Below are 17,855 nucleotides of genomic sequence, written 5' to 3' on the forward strand. Positions count from 1 at the left end.
ACTGCAAGAAACATTTATCTTGGCGCGGAAGCAAGTTGCGGTAATGTGAATGCAGGTGGCACCACCTTCAGTAAATCAATGGATGAAAACAGTTATTCAAATGTTACCCTATGAAAAGATAATGTAATAGCATAGAGGAAGGGATACAAAACTATCAATGGATATGGGATGTATGGAGTAATGTGTATGTAACTGTGGATAAGAATGGAAAGTAAATAGTTAATAAAGAACCGGATGGGGGGTGACTATGGATATTATAAGTGAAGATGATAAAAGGTGAATGGCAACAAGCCAATGTAATCAGGATTGGTAAATGATTAGTTATCAATAGTTGTGAGATTGAATGGAAGTCCTAGTTGGAGCACAGGATGTATGTATATAAGGAAATGTAAAGGATATATATACAGATTTTGTAAAAAAAAATGCCTTTGAAAAAATAATAAAGAGTACTGTAACTTAAAAAAAAAAATAGAAATCCACAAAATGTTTTCATCTTTAGGGCTAAGCAACGTCATGTGTACTTTATTGGGCGTTCACCCATTCCTGGATCCAGATTGTTGGGCTTGATCCAAATTCAATGCAAATATTATTTTTAAATATTTGCATTTATTAATTACTGTTCTGCAATAATTTATGAAACAAACACCCCCACAAAATGTATTTAAAAAATAATTTTTGAACATTAAATATATACCAGCATTTGAGGAGAACATAAGTCATCTTGAGGAGCATCGGAAGATCACCAACATCCAAGACATTTAGAAACAATAAAAATGAAGACGGTTGCCGTTATCGTGTTAATTTTCTGCTTTGGTCTTTCTACAGGTAAGTAGCCTATGGAACTTACATAATACAAACCTATATTACGCTTAGGCAGCCCATAAATTAATCTTTTTTTTTTTTTTCATTCAACCAGCAAGTTGAACAATAAAAAAAATTACTCAATTCCCCCATCCACACATTTGAGGTGGATGGGGGAATCCAACCCACTAAATCGAATTCTGACAGCTGAGGATACTTCCCCACTGCCAGAATACATTGACCAGCGGCTATAGAGGACATTTTCCAACAGGGCGGTCTCCCGTTCAACTTCTGTACTACCACCTTGAACATACATAGATTGATACATCTCCACTGGTTCCTGCTGAACTGGCCACATTTCAATCCATATATGGCTGGCTTTATTCCAAACAACTGACAGAGATAGCTATTGACTGTGGTATTTTAAGCCATCTCAGACCCCCCATGGACCATATATATGTATATATTTATTGCCATGATTAGACTTTTTGTAGTTTTGGATACACTAGGGAAGGGTTAAAACCCCTATTAAGTTATTTTTTGCTGTCTGTGTCCTGCTGGGGACAGTTGTCAACAGTGTTGCCAATCTACCAGATTAAAATTTACTGACACAACACCCAAAATGTACTGGCACTGTCAAGTTTTTACTTGCATATCTAAAAGTTACAAAATTACAGTTTTAAGTGCACATTTCATTATTTAGGCTACAAACAAGTACAATATGCAATTAGAAACGTGATTTAAGGTAGACATTAAGGCAAAAATATATTTCTTATTTTATTTTGGATATAGTAAATAAGTAGATCAGGGGCAGGAATTGAGAGGGCAAGAAATTAGAATGGGCGGCACACACACATGAAATTGACTCTCACAGTGATACTGACAGCAGTGCGCAGCAGCACAGATGATGATGGCACCTCACCAACATGACACCTCCCCTCCTGGCATGGAGAGTCACAGTGACCATCTCTCTCCATGCAAGGTGGTCCCTTCAGTCCACTCCCGGCTTGCCTTCCTCAAGTTCTGCAGACCTGCACATGAGGCTCCGGGCTTCTCCGGTCCCTTGCATCATGACTTCATGTGACACACTGCCGGCACAGTCTGAACACACTGTAGCAAGCAATTGGATGGTTTTAGCCAAGCCTCACAGCCATGTTATTTACTGGCAACCTTTTTCTTTCACTGGCATTTACTGGCAGGAGAAAAGTGCCCATTCCTTACTGGCTGCCAGTAAAAATACTGGCGGTTGGCAACACTGGTTGTCAATAGAACATTTGTCTCTATTGGAAGATTTCCCCTTAACACTTGCTCTCCTGACTCCATAATTTTGGATTTTCCCTCGCTTTCCATGCCAGTGACAATGGTCTCCAGGGCAAGCAAGGGGGTAAAGCTCCCCAGTGGAGACACAGATTACAATACTAATTTAGTATAGGATTTAACATTTCCCAGCCCTATACAAAGCTACAAAGAAATATGTATGAAAACCCCAGATCATTTTTTTTTTTTAAATAGTTGGACATTATGCCTTTCTTTATACAGTTTTCTTGAGCAAATGCTGTTTTTGTAACTCTGTTGAAAAAGTCTTATCTGAAGATCCCGCCAGCAACAGCCCTCAGCCCTTGTACACACGGTCGGAGATTCTAATGGAATGTGTCCTATCGGACTGTTTTGACGGATATTCCGACTATGTGTGGTCTCCATCGGACTGTTTCCGTCGGAATGTCCGACGGACCAACTTTTCCAACTTGCTGGTAAAATTTGCCGACAAAATGCTCCAATCAGACATACTCCGATCATGTGTAGCCTACTCCGACGCACAAAGTGCCATGCATGCTCAGATCAAATTCCTAGACCAAAGCTATTGGCTACTAGCCTGAACGTAGTCCCATTGTAACGAAATAACGTCATCACGTTATGTACAATCGGATTTTCCGACAACTTTGTCCGACCGTGTGTATGCAACAGTTTCGGACAAAATCCGTCGGACAAAATCCAACGGATTTGGTTGTCAGAATGTCCGACCATGTGTACAAGGGCTTACAGTTGCAGCTTAACAAGTGGCATTGCTAGCAGTAGCATTTTCAGCTTGCCATGGGTGGTACGTCATTTTGCCATTGGGCTACCTATCAAATGTATTACATAGGCATCCCAACAGCCAAAGCACAGCAGACTCCCAATGCTGCTTCTAGTTGGGAATGGTAGCTTAGGGCTTCAGCCAAAGTGTTGTGACTGACAGGATCCCATGGTAAAACAGATTCACAAAAATTGTGTGTATACACTGAGGTGTGATGCTAAAGATACTGAATGATAGATTTAGGGTTTACATGCATTGATGTGTTACCATATAGCAGATTGTCCACTGGATGGTTTACAGCAGGGGTCTCAAACTGGCAGCCCTCCTGCTGTTGTGAAACTTCAAGTCTCATCACGCCTCTGCCTATGGGAGTCACACTTGTAACTGTCAGGCTTGCAATGCCTCATGGGAATTGTAGTTCTGCAACAGCTGGAGGGCCACCAGTTTGAGACCCCTGGTTTACATCAATGGGCAGGATAACATGTAGCAGTACCCTGTACTACAGAAAGGCCAAAACATGGGTTTAACTGATTGATTAGAACTGATTATTTTTATTAAACATTTTTTCATGTTTTTATTTTTTTTTAGTTGAAAACATAAAATGCTATGAGTGCCGTCAAGCTAATGCTAAATTTTGCAAGGGTGAAGAAGTTGAATGCCCAGATGGCAGCTCTTGTATGACTGTCTCTTCAAATGCTGGAATCAGTAAGTGACCATCTTCCATCCTTCTGTAGATGTGTAAAAAAAAAAAATAATTGTAATGAATGTATTAAATCACCTGCAAATAATAACATTTAGAATCCATGTAGCCTCCTAAAAAATGTTTTTGTAAAAATTCTAACATAAAGCCAACTTCAAATACTCATTGATGTTCCTTATCTAGTCTTTTTTTCCTGGTGATCGAGCTAGTCTGTTGTTTTTTTGTGACAAACCATTTACCACTGGTGGCTGTGCTTACAATGTGCAGAAATGACACTCGCTGTCAACTAAACTGGATGGAACATTTTCAAACCAGTTTGATTTAAGCCCCATACACACGATCGGAAATCCCGCCAGCAAAAGTCCGATGAGAGCTTTTGGTCAAAATTCCGACCTTGTTTTTTTGTGACAAACCATTTACCACTGGTGGCTGTGCTTACAATGTGCAGAAATGACACTCGCTGTCAACTAAACTGGATGGAACATTTTCAAACCAGTTTGATTTAAGCCCCATACACACGATCGGAAATCCCGCCAGCAAAAGTCCGATGAGAGCTTTTGGTCAAAATTCCGACCTTGTGTACGCTCCATCAGACTTTTGCTGGAGGAATATCCGCCAGCAAAAGATTGAGAGCAGACGGAAAACGCATGCTCGGAAACATTAAACGTCATTGTAGTGTTGTATGTTGCTGCATTCTTGACGGTCGAAAATTCAGAGAACTTTTGTGTGACAGAACTGTGTATGCAAACCAAGCTTGAGCGTAATTCCGTCAGAAACACCATTCAACATATTTCCGACTAAAACTCCGATCACGTGTACGTGGCAATAGTCACAATCAGCAAATTAAAACACAGTCAGGCTTCCACTAACACGGATGTAATCGAAATTTCTTTTCTGTGGGAAATATTTGGTTTATAGCTCATCAAAAGTACAATTTTATTTTCTGAATTGGCTCTAGAATTATGTTTCTGGCACAAAGATTTTTTTTTAATGTTAAATGTGGGTGGTGTTGTATGTATGGAAGTATGGAAGAGCCCTGGGGCCATCAAAAAAAAAAAAAAAATTAGAATACAGAATTACGTTTTTGAAAAAAAAAAAAAATTCAGAATTCTAAGTTTGAAACTCAGAATTCTGACTTGGAATCTCAGAATTCTGACTTTCAAAGTCAGAATTGTAAATGTAAAAAACTTTTGAGATTAAAAGTCAGAATTCTGAGTTTCAAAGTCAGAATTCTGAGATTAAAAATCAGAATTTTGAGATTAAAAGTCATTATTCTGAGTTTTAAAAGTCAGAATTTTGAGATCAAACGTCAGAATTCTGAGTTTCAAAGTCAGAATTCTGAGTTTCAAAGTCAGAATTCTGAGTTTCAAAGTCAGAATTCTGAGTTTCAAAGTCAGTCAGAATTCTGACTTTGAAACTCAGAATTCAGAAATTTTTTTTTTTCAAAAACGTAATTCTGTATTTTTTTTTTTTTTGTTTGCCCCAGGGCTCTTCCATACTTCCATAGTGTTGCGCAGTTCCTATATTAATGAAATGTGAGAACAAAGAATAAAACCATCACATGCATAATACATACTTTTAAATTTAGTTGATGTAAGCATTAATTTGTCTGTTAATGAATGGTGACGAACGGAGCACTCTATTGGAATTATAGCACTTGGACACTTGTCAGCTACTGTGCAGTTATATGTGTTTGGAGATATTATTTACTACCATGTGTCTATATATTTTGTTTATCATATATTATCTATCTATATCACCTTTTCAAGATTGAGTTATTCATACTGTATACAGTTAGGTCCATATACAGTATCTCACAAAAGTAAGTACACCCTCACATTTTTGTAAATATTTTATTATATCGTTTCATGTGCCAACACTGAAGAAATGACACTTGTCTACAATGTAAAGTAGTGAGTGTACAGCTTGTATAACAGTGTAAATTTGCTGTCCCCATAAAATAACTCAACACACAGCCATTAATGTTTAAACTGCTGGCAGCAAAAATGAGTACATCTCTAAGTGAAAATGTCCAAATTGGGCCCAAAGTGTCAATATTTTGTGTGGCCACCATTATTTTCCACCACTGCCTTAACCCTTTTGAGCATGGGGTTCACCAGAGCTTCACAGGAGTCCTCTTCCCCAACAGATGCTCAATAGGGTTTAGGTCTGGAGACACGCTTGGCCAGTCCATCACCTTTACCCTCAGCTTCTTTAGCAAGGCAGTGTTCATCTTGGAGGTGTGTTTGGGGTCGTTATCATGTTGGAATACTGCCCTGCGACCCAGTCTCCGAAGGGAGGGGATCATGCTCTGCTTCAGTATGTCACAGTACATGTTGGCATTCATGGTTCCCTCAATGAACTGTATTTCCCCAGTGCCGGCAGCACTCATGCAGCCCCAGACCATGACACTCCCACCACCATGCTTGACTGTAGGCAAGACACACTTGTCTTTGTACTCCTCACCTGGTTGCCGCCACACATGCTTGACACCATCTGAACCAAATACGTTTTTCTTGGTCTCATCAGACCACAGGACATGGTTCCAGTAATCCATATCCTTAGTCTGCTTAAATTCAGCAAACTGTTTGTGGGCTTCCTTGTGCATCATCTTTAGAAGAGGCTTCCTTCTGGGATGACAGCCATACAGACAAATTTAATGCAGTGTGCGGCGTACAGTCTGGGCACTGACAGGCTGACCCCCCACCCCTTCAACCTCTGCAGAAATGCTGGCAGCACTCATATGTCTATTTCCCAAAGACAACCTCTGGATATGACGCTGAGCACATGCACTCAACTCCTTTGGTAGACCATGGTGAGGCCTGTTCTGATTGGAACCTGTCCTGTTAAACTGCTGTATGGTCTTGACCACCGTAATGCAGCTCAGTTTCAGGATCTTGGAAATCTTCTTATAGCCTAGGCCATCTTTATGTAGAGCAACAATTCTTTTTTTCAGATCCTCAGAGAGTTCTTTATCATGAGGTGCCATGTTGAACTTCCATTGACCAGTATGAGAGAGTGAGAGCGATCCTCCTCTTCTCTGGTCCCCCAATAGGAAACCAATTCCCATGAGGCCACTCGTGTGGGCTCTCAAGAGCCCCGCTGCTGCATCCAGTTACACAGATAGCGGGCCTCTGTCCCTCCCCCACTCCCATGTCACTGGAGTTGATTCACGGGAGCTGGATCAATGGATCAGATCGGGCTCAGGTAAAATAAAAATAGGGGGGGGGGGCTGGGGGGCTCCTACAGCTAAGAAGGTTTTTTACCTTAATGCATAGATTGCATTAAGGTAAAAAAAAGTGAAACTTTAGAATCACTTGAACTACCGGCACTTTTACCCCTTTCCTGCCCAGGCCAGTTTTCAGCTTTCTGTGCTGTCACATTTTGAATTAAAATTGTGCAGTCATGCAACAGTATACCCATATTTTTCATTTTTTTTTCCCACACAAATATAGCTTTCTTTTGTCACTTCACTGGGTATATGTAAGGGTTTACAACCACTCTAACCCAAATATATATGGGTGGTGAATGTGTGGAGAGGGTATTTGCCTTCAGGTTCCTTTTCTCTGAAAATGTATTGTAGTCAATAAACATCTCAGCAACATCTATTTTTCCTGAGACTGCTCAAGAAAAGTGGATTGGAAGAGAAATTATTGGTAAACATCTATTGTTCATCAATTGAGAGTGTAGAAGCATATTGTACTTCAGTGTGGCACCAACTGCTCAATGGCTGACAAGACCGCTCTTCAAACCGTTATTATTACCACAGAGATTTGTCAAACTTCTCTTCCTGGTTGAGACCTAAAAGTCCCATTGCCTTTGTAGAGCAGAGAAGATAGAGAATGATTCTTCTCATCCTGGTCATCATTTATTTATATTAATGATATTGGGTAGGCGCTATAGGAACATCGGTGTGAAGAAAAGAGATTTAGGATGGTCATAGATGGTTTGAATTTGGGCCTGTTCTGCAGGGGGGCGGCCAAGATTCTAATCATTTATGGACAGTCTGATTGTATCCAAGTCAATCCATCTATTGACTTCGCAACACCCCTGTTGGATATACCTCTGTACACTAATCTACCTACTACTGACATCTGTACATTGCCCTACATACTCCTGACCTCTGTACACTTCCTTACATGCTACTGACTTCTGAACACTGCCCTACATACTCCTGAGCTCTGTACACTGCCCTACATCCTACTGACCTCTGTACACTGCCCTACATACTCCTGAGCTCTGTACACTGCCCTACATCCTACTGACCTCTGTACACTGCCCTACATTCTACTGACCTCTGTACACTGCCCTACATACTCCTGAGCTCTGTACACTGCCCTACATCCTACTGACCTCTGTACACTGTCATACCTACTTCTGAGCTCTGTACACTGCCCTACATCCTACTGACCTCTGTACACTGCCCTGCATACTACTGACCTCTGTACACTGCCCTGCATACTACTGAACTCTATACACTGCCCTACCTGCTACTCACCTCTGTACACTGCCCTACATCCTACTGACCTCTGTACACTGCCCCAAATCCTACTGATCTTTGTACACTGCCCTACATCCAACTGATCTCGGGACACTACCCTACATCCTACTGATCTCTTTACACTGCCCTGCATACTACTGACCTCTGTACACTGCTCTACATCATACTGACCTCTGTACACTGCCCCACATCCTACTGATCTTAGTACACTGTCCTAAATCCTACTGATCTTTGTACATTGCCCTACATCTACTGATCTCTGTACACTGCCCTACATCCTACTGATCTTTGTACACTGCCCTACATCCTACTGATTTCTGTACACTGCCCTACATAGTACTGACCTCTGTACACTGCCCTACCTACTACTGAGCTCCGTTCAATGCCCTACCTACATCCTGACCTCTGTACACTGCCCTACATCCTACTGACCTCTGTACACTGCCCCGCATACTAATGACCTCTGTACACTGCCTGCATACTATTGACCTCTGTACACTGCCCTACCCACTACTGAGCTCTGTACACTGCCCTACCTACTACTGCACTCTGTACACTGCCCTACATCCTACTGAGCTCTGTACATTGGCCTACATCCTACTGACCTCTGTACACTGCCCTACATCTTACTGACCTCTGTACACTGCCACGCATACTACTGACCTCTGTACACTGCCCTGCATACTATTGACCTCTGTACACTGCCCTACCTACTACTGAGCTCTGCACACTGCCCTACCTACTACTGAGCTATGTACCCTGCCCTACATCCTATTGACCTCTGTACACTGCCCTACATCCTACTGAGCTCTGTACATTGCCCTACATCCTACTGACCTCTGTACACTGCCACGCATACTACTGACCTCCGTACACTGCCATGCATACTATTGACCTCTGTACACTGCCCTACCTACTACTGAGCTCTGTACACTGCCCTACATACTACTGAGCTCTGTACACTGCCCTACCTACTACTGAGCTATGTACACTGCCCTACATCCTACTGACCTCTGTACACTGCCCCACATTCTACTGACCTCTGTACACTGCCTTACATCCTACTGATCTCTGTACACTGCCCTACCTACAAATGACCTCTGTACACTGCCCTACCTACTACTGAGCTCTGTACACTGCCCTACAACCTATTGACCTCTGTACACTACCCTACATCCTACTGACCTCTGTACACTGCCCTACATCCTACTGACCTCTGTACACTGCCCTGGATACTACTGACCTATGTACACTGCCCTACATCCTACTGACCTCTGTATACTGCTCTACATCCTAATGACCTCTGTACACTGCCCTACCTACTATTGAGCTCTGTACACTACCGTACCTACTACTAACCTCTGTACACTGCCCTACATCCTACTGACCTCTGTACACTGCCCCACATCCTAATGATCTCTGTACGCTGCCCTACATCCTACTGATCTCTGTACACTGCCCTGCATACATACCTCTGTATGCTACTGTACCTACTACTGAGTCCTAGATGCTGCCCTATATACTACTTGTGCTGGCCAGAAATCAGAGCAGATAACCAGGCCTGAAACTAGTCAAGAAAATCAACTTGCAATACTGGATGTGCTTCCATGATGAAAGTGAGAGTGAATGCAAAGTTTAAGGTACATTTATACTGTATTTTTACAGTGACATTAGTAGACTTTTCCAGGTTTTTCTTCATGCCGTCTTTAAGGTTGCCTACCCTTGTTATAAATTGTAATTAAAACACTTCTCATCTCCAGAGAGAATCTGTACTGCTCCCTTCACGAACCTGCTGTTTTTAAAAGCAGAAATTGAAGCCAATAAAAATGACTTTAGCCCATTAAAGGTAAACTAAAAATCAGCTATTGCTGCGATTGTCACCTTCAATCTGGAGCTGTCACCAGCAGTATTTGTTTTTTTGGCCATCATTCAACCCCATCATGGGCCCCTAGCCTGTGACTGGGCAGTGAAGAAGAAGGAGAACAGTTATAGGCTCATTTCTAAATCAAAAAGCACATAAAGAAAACGGATATGTAGGACGTGCACTGCTATACCTTTAAGACCCCCACGGTACCATCCTGTGATGGAGTGTTGGTAAACTTTTTATTCATAGGCTCATTTCTGTCACTCTGATTTCCCCTCCTATGCTCATTGTCGCATTCTCATTGTCAGCACATGACCCCATTGGTGATTTTGCTTCTTGTGCTGCTTTTCTTCCATTTTTCGAAGCTCTAACTGGCCAATACCAAGTCAAACTCAGGTACTTACACTGCTTGCATTATACAAATAATACATATTTAATGATCTTTTAATGAATACAGAACTGCATTATTTGTGTTTTTTTTTAAATTTTCCTGTATTTTGGCTTTGAATTGTATAATGTTAAAAAAATTGATATTTAAAATAATATTTGCTTACAGATCACACCTACTACTCCATTCAGAAACGCTGCTCTCTGAATATGAAATGCAATCATAGCATGTATGCCTATGTTAATGAAGACGTTTACTTTGAACTGTCAATTGATTGCTGTGATGGAGATCTTTGCAACAATGGTGGTCATATGAGTGAGTATAATTTATTGTGCGTGTTTCGTGTTTGATACCTCTGCCCAAAGTGGTCACAGTTTGAAACAATGAAATTTATTTTACATTCATCAATGTCTAACTCATACATGCTTCATGTTCCAAAAAAGTGGATAAAAACAAAAAAAAAATGAAGATTTGTTATTTTATAAGGAACATCCTGAAATGTTAATTGTGGCTAACCACATTTAACTTTTCGTTTTATCCTAAAAATGAACAGTACACTTCCTGTGCCAAGGCGCTCCTGTGACTTCATCCGATTAGCTATACATCTGCAGTGCGAGATCTAAGGCATTGCTGCCTCTGACTGCTGGCTTTAGGATATTTGGAGTGTGATTTAATGTCACTACTATGTTGCTCACTGTTGTCTTTGCTGGAGAGAAAGCTGTACCTGAGGACCTACAGTGCTAAGATTTGCCCGCTTCTTCTTCATTCATTCTGTGGATAGGTGTTGCTCCTTGAATATTCCTATAACAGTCCACAGATCACCAGTCATTGAGGGAGGAAAGGAAGGGGATAGCTCTTACATGAGGAAGCAAAGCACTGCCTCTACCAAAATGTCCAACTCCACATACACCACATTACCAAAAGTATTGGGACATCTGCCTTTGCATGCACATGAACTTTAATGGCATGCCAGTCTTGCAATATTGTGTTGGCCCACCCTTTTCTGCTTTAACAGCTTCAACTCTTCTGGGAAGGCTGCCCTCAAGGTTTAGGAGTGTGTCTATGGGAATGTTTGAGCATTCTTCCAGAAGCGCATTTGTGAGGTCAGGTACTGATGTTTTAGGAGAAGGTCTGGCTCGCACTCTCCGCTCTACTTTATCCTAAAGGTGTTCCATCGGATTGAGGACTTGTGCAGGCCAGTGAAGTTACTCCACCGCAAACTCGCTCATCCATATGTTTATGTTTATGGACTTTGCTTTGTGCTTAAAGTGAAACAATAAAAATTAAAAATTCCTTTAAATATAGTACCTGGGGGTCCCCTTAGTCTGCCTGTAAAGTGGCACATATGTACTTTACAAAACTGACATTTATAAAGAAAAAAAATGACATTTAGGCCAGGTTCACACTGGTATAACACAACTGTGGACCTGGCTTTGCCCTGCGACTTCATGTCCGACTCCCATCCCACTTCAATGAACGGGATCTGACTTTGATCCGAAAATAACAGGCTCTTTGAGTCTGGTATGAATCTTGAGGAGGAACCCCACAACATTTTTTTTTTAAATGGCATAGAGTCCCCCCCAAGACCATACCAGACACTTTGGTCTGGTATGGCTTTTAAGGGAAACACCCCCACACCAAAAAAAATGGCAAAATCCCCCCAAAATTCATACCAGACCCTTATCCGAGCACACAGCCCGGCAGGTCAGGACGGGGGGGGGGGGACAAGTGAGCGACCCCCCCTCCAGACCATACCAGGCCACATGCCCTCATTATGGGGGGGTGAATGCTTTGGGGCGGGAGGCTCTCTCCAAAAAAAAAGAGAATATATAGCACTGTATACAGCACTAAATGTTATGTAATGCTGTGTTAAACACTGCATAACACTAACACTCACTCTACACTCATAGTCACAATAAGTGAACACACTAACTCGCTAGTAGCAAACTGAGGCCTGCTCTATCTATCCTATCTATCTCCACTCCAACACACTGCAAATGCTTCCTATGGGAAGGAACCTTTTATAGTGTAGGGTGGGAATTTGAGCTGTGATTTGAGAAAGTTATCATCAATTTAACCAATCGGGGCTATGACAGTGATCTGTGTCCTAATTGGCGGACAGGTGCAAGGCTTCATCCGCTTAGGCCCCTATAATGCACTGTGAAGTATACAGTGCATTGTGGGGCACTCAGCGGGTGAACAACCCACTGAGCGTCCCGCAAATTCGGGTGTTCACCGAATGGGCAAACAGGTGAGCAAAAGTTCAGCCCGAACCTCACTTGTTCACCTAACACTACACACCACCATATGACAGTTGGACTCTTTCCCACCAACTTATTCCTGACTCTTGCCAGCGAGCTTCAGTAGACCCAAATTGATCCCTGCACTGAAACTTGCAATTAGCCCCCCCCCCCCCCCTCAGGTAGGCCTAGCTGGGACCTCTGTGTCTTCCTATTGGATTCTTCTAGGGTTCTTCCCCAGGGGTCACTGGGTCTCCTCCAGCAGGTCTGGACCCAGGAATTCTACTACTACTGTTCAGGCCTTAGACCATTTATGAGCTCTCTCTCACAACCTTCTGGGCACACCTCCCAAGGGATTGGCTGTAGTCCCTAAAAAATATTCAGGCTGCTTGTTCTGTTCTTCCCCTCATTATGCTTCTAGAATCCTCTAGAAGACAGAGGGAAGTAACAGAGCAGCAGCCTGCAAGATTATGAACAGCCCTAATTAATCAACCCCTGCTCTCCTGATTGCAGTGGATTCAACTAAATTTACCTAGCAGCTCATTCAACTTCTAGGTGGGTGTACATCATTCTTCTGTAAACTGCTAATGCCTCATCCACTATGTGATGGAGATGGGCAAAGGCAGACATGTCTGTAGTCCTGCCTAGGTGGCAACAATAGTTTCCTTCATAAATACAGTGGAGGTTTGAGTGTAGTGACTTTAGGACATGGAGTATGTAATTCTAATGCCGCATACACACGACTGGACTTTCCGGCAGATTAGGTCCGACGGTCTTCCCGACAGACTTTCGGCGGAGTTCCGACTGACTTTTTTCCGAACGGACTTGGCCACACACGAACAGACTAAGTCCGTTCATAAGTCCATTCGTTTTGAACGTGATGGCATAAACGGGACTAAACAAGAAAGTTCAATAGCCAGTAGCCAATAGCTTCCCTTGCATGGTATTTGGTCCGTCGGACCAGCACACAGATGAAAAGTTTTCCCGATTTTAGTCCGTCGGAATTGAGTCCGTCAGATAGATTTGAAACATGTTCTATTTCTAGGTCCGTCTGATTTTTTTTTTTTTTTTAAACGATCGGACTAGCCCACCCACAATCGTATTGTCCGACAGACTAATCCCTTCAGACCTAGTTTGCCGGAAAGTCCGGTCATGTGTACGCGGCATAAGGATTACCAAGGGAAGATAAAAGGAAAAAGGCTTGAAAAAAGGAAAATGAATGCAACCTGCACAATTACAGTCTGCAATATATTACCTATGTATCATAATGAAATATTTTTTTTTTATTATTATATTTTACACCTTTATCATATAGTTAAAAATAAAACCTATGACTACAATGGGCCTGAATGTCCAGCTTGTGTTTCATATGATACCTTGGAGGTGTGTGAGCCTGTTACCACTACAATCTGCAGAAGCAAGACTGACCATTGTAACTTTTTCGCTGGATATCTCGAAAAACCAGGTAGGTTTTCTTCCATTGTGGGGGCGGGCTTTTGCATATGATTCAAGCTATTTGCTTCCTTTGTTTGCTAAAATGAAATGAGAAGGAACATGAAACTAAACTGAGTAGGCAATCACATCCCTTGGTTCTGATTGGATGATGTAGGGAGAATTACATGTAAGGTAAGGAAGTATCTAAACACTTTGTTAGATGTGACAGCTCGGATTACAAGCATAATATACAGAACCGATCAGAGTGGCTCTGTACCTTGTGATCACCTTAATTGTCATTAACAACAATAACAAATGTAAACACCCTAGTGTTTAGATTTCAGAGCCCTCCCCTTCCTCTCGCAATGGAGGGAGAAGAGGAAGAGGGACACTTACTTAAAGCAGTTGTATCCTCCTCTTGCATATTTTTACCTACAAGTAAGCCTTATTATAGGTAAAATGAATATCTCCTAAACCTGTACCGTTTAGGAGATATTTCCCTTGCATGCAGCTGCTGACGTCAGCAATGCATGCGCTCTGAAGGTCCAGTGGATGCTGCCAAAAAATCATAGCTCCTTGCTGGAACGGAGGACTCCCACACATGCGCGGGAGTGACGTCATCATGGCTCCGGCCACTCACAGCTCCAGAATCGCGAACACGGAAGAGACACAGAGGCAACATGCCAGCTCCCTCAGAGGTGACCAGGATTTATAGTGTGCAGAATGCAGAAATGTGCTATTTACAGGGTGCAGAATGCAGACATGTGCTATTTACAGGGTGCAGAATGCAGACATGTGCTATTTACAATGTGCAGAATGCAAACATGTGTGATTTACAGGGGGCAGAATGCAGACATGTGTGATTTACAGGGTGCAGAATGCAGACATGTGCTATTTACAATGTGCAGAATGCAAACATGTGTGATTTACAGGGGGCAGAATGAAGACATGTGTGATTTACAGGGGGCAGAATGCAGACATGTGTGATTTACAGGGGGCATAATGCAGACATGTGCAATTTACAATGTACAGAATGCAGCCATGCGCAATTTAAAATGTGCAGAATGCAGCCATGTGCTATTTATAGTGTGCAGAATGCAGACACATGCCATTTACAATGTGCAGAATGCAGACATGTGCTCTTTAGAGTGTGCAGAATGCAGACAGTAATAACACATAATCAACCTGATAAATGCCTATTTAGAGTCCTTCATTACTAACAGTGTAGTAGTAAAGGACTTTCATTTGGGTACATTGTTGCATGACTGCGCAATTGTCATTCAAAATGTTACAGCGCTGAAAACTGAAAATTGTTCAGTCCTGCTGTACTGTCGACCTACTGTATCTCATTTCTTGAGGCCCTAAAATGCCAGAACAGTATAAATACCCACCAAATGACCCCTTTTTGGAAAGTAGACAGTCCAAGGTATTTAGTAAGAGGCATGGTGAATTTTTTGAAGTTATAATTTTTTGTCACAGTTTTTTGGAAAATGAAGAAATTAAATAATATTTTTATTCACAAAGTTGTCATTTTTACAATCTATTTGCATTTCTCATACTTGCAATTACACCCCGAAACACATTCTGCTAGGCCTCCTGAGCATGGGAATACCACAGACTTTATCATAGCACAGATAGGTCTGAAATCCAAGGAGCACCTTTAGGATTACAGGGGCATAAATTCTGCATAAATTACGCAACTAATTTTCTGACTACGATCACATTTTTGGAGGACTTGGAGCACCAGCACAGTGGAAACACCCACAAAATGACCCCATTTTGGAAAGCCAACACTTCAAAGTATTTTCTGAAAGACATAATGAGTCTTTTGAAAATGTTTTTGGTAAATTTAGGAAAGAAAATACAAATATATTTTTATACACAAAGTTAACAAACAACAATATATTTCTAGCAAATAGCATGGACATACTTAGAAATACACCCCAAAACACATTCTGCTACTTTTCCCGAGTGTGTCAACACCAAATGAGAGAGACTTTTTCACAGCCTAGGCACACAGAGGGGCCCAAAATCCAAAGAGCTTTCTAGGGTGATAAATGACGCATCTATTTTCCTGACCCTGTAGCACCAAAACAGTAGAAACACCCACAAAATGACCACAATTGTAGAGTAAATACTCCAAGGTCATTTTAAGAAGCATGTGGAGTCTTTTGAAGACTTTGTTTTTTTACCACAAGATTTTTGGAAAATGCAGACAATGTGTGATTGGACACCACAATCACATGGTACAAGACCATGTGATCCCCAGGACACAGTTGTGATGGGATCTGCTGTGACCAGGGGACACACTGATCAACAGGCTGAAGGGTGCATGCTCTATGAAAAGTGCATCGCAACGCATCCCGTCCAGCCTTTTATGTTCATACGCTGGATAGGAAGTGGTCAATGAAGATTGAGGAGAGGGATCTGGAAATGTGAAGTCAGTAGGATCCTGGGGTTTAGCTTTAAAGGCTAAATGTTAATGTTTAATTAGATATTTATAATGCTAATGCTGTTTTTTTTTTTTTAGATGGTGTTAAAACCAAATTTTCAGTACAGGGATGCATGTCGGAAATGGGTTGTTTGTACGACTTCAGCCAAATAGTTGGCTTAAAAGTTTCTGGAGTTAAAACAAAGGGCTGCAAAGTTTTGAACCTCAAGCATCAGCCCAATCATGAATAGGAAATGTTACAGGAAATTGACATCAATTCACATTCAAATAAACCCCAATCAGCTAGGGGAACAGTTACAAATATATGTACATGTTGTGTTTTACCAGACACCACCTTCTGCTCTTCTTCTTCCTTTATTCACTTGTTGGCCTTGTATAAACTCCACTACAGTAGCTCACAGCTTTGATGACAGTTGTTTTCCAATGTATTACATCCTATTATCTTTCAAAATGTTGGCACATCCTTTTTTAACCCCTTAAAGTCAGGCTGCCATGCACATTTATGTGGCAACAAAACACAACATTTAAGTGGCAACACAACCACTGTCACCAACAGCTTTTGGTCATTGTTTATGGACAGAAGCTGGAGATGGGCTCCCGATCATGTGATAACTGTTGGACAATCACAATAATCGTGACTGGAAATATTGCTTCTCCAACCAGAAAGTAAGAAACCAGCCAGCTGGAAGAGTTAAAGATCATTTTTGGTAAACAATGGATTAGGGAAAATGAAAGCCTAATTGAACCTTCAATTTTAATTAGCTGCTGGTGCACTTTAGGTCTTTGATGTGTTTATTATATATACAGGAAAAGCTTTGCTATATGCTTGCAACTGCTAAAAAAGTGCACCTTCTTGTAACTGCCAAGGCTTTGTACCCGGACACTATCCTGAGCTATAAGCTTTGGCATAAATATGCTTTACTCTGCAACCAAATTGTCTCCAGTGTCTCATTTCATTACAGTAAAACTTCAATTTATTAGGTCAAGACAATAAAAAAAAAATACACTATGATTAAAAAATAATGTAGCACCCCTCAATTCTGGGCAGCCATAAATGATTCCAAGAATTCTGCAGGCTAGCATGAGTGCAAAAGGGCTGATAGTGTAGTATGTTGGAATAAAACTTAATAGTAAAATAGTTGTAGTACCCTTCTAGTTAGGTTGCTAGGTAGGTAGGCAGATTACGTTCTTTTTTGGGGGGGCTCCTCTGTAATCAGTGTAGGAGTTTTTAATGGTTTTAGGCTGCTCTGGATCTCATAGACTGCAGGTTTGAATGCTCTTCCATGTATTCCAGAGGCTTCTGGACTATAAAGGGTTGAGCGCAGCAAATCTCAGCCTGAATGTTTAATATGCCCCATCCAATCCTTGGGGGAGTGTGCCCAGAAGGTGGGTGGAGAAGCC

General features: G+C 41.7%; 1 protein-coding gene across 1 annotated transcript; it reads left to right on the forward strand.

Annotated features, from left to right (window-relative positions):
- The first annotated feature begins 773 nt into the window (after nt 1-773).
- Nucleotides 774-16,684, forward strand: LOC143932935 (uncharacterized). Its single transcript, XM_077455870.1, has 5 exons — nt 774-825; nt 3,464-3,580; nt 10,497-10,643; nt 13,884-14,033; nt 16,533-16,684. The coding sequence occupies exons 1-5, from the start codon at nt 774-776 to the stop codon at nt 16,682-16,684; spliced, it is 618 nt and encodes a 205-aa protein (XP_077311996.1).
- Nucleotides 16,685-17,855: the final 1,171 nt, after the last annotated feature.

This window comes from Lithobates pipiens, unplaced genomic scaffold, assembly GCF_037356315.1.
Source record: "Lithobates pipiens isolate NorthernLeopardFrog02 unplaced genomic scaffold, aLitPip1_a1.2 Scaffold_27, whole genome shotgun sequence".
Taxonomy (NCBI): Eukaryota; Metazoa; Chordata; class Amphibia; order Anura; family Ranidae; genus Lithobates; species Lithobates pipiens.

Bases quoted from the DNA above. Each gene is read 5' to 3' on its own strand.
- LOC143932935 (XM_077455870.1), top strand. From the start codon at position 774: ATGAAGACGGTTGCCGTTATCGTGTTAATTTTCTGCTTTGGTCTTTCT. The intron at 826-3,463 runs GTAAGTAGCCTA...ATTTTTTTTTAG, and splicing joins CTGCTTTGGTCTTTCTACAG to TTGAAAACATAAAATGCTAT. The intron at 14,034-16,532 runs GTAGGTTTTCTT...TTTTTTTTTTAG, and splicing joins TGGATATCTCGAAAAACCAG to ATGGTGTTAAAACCAAATTT.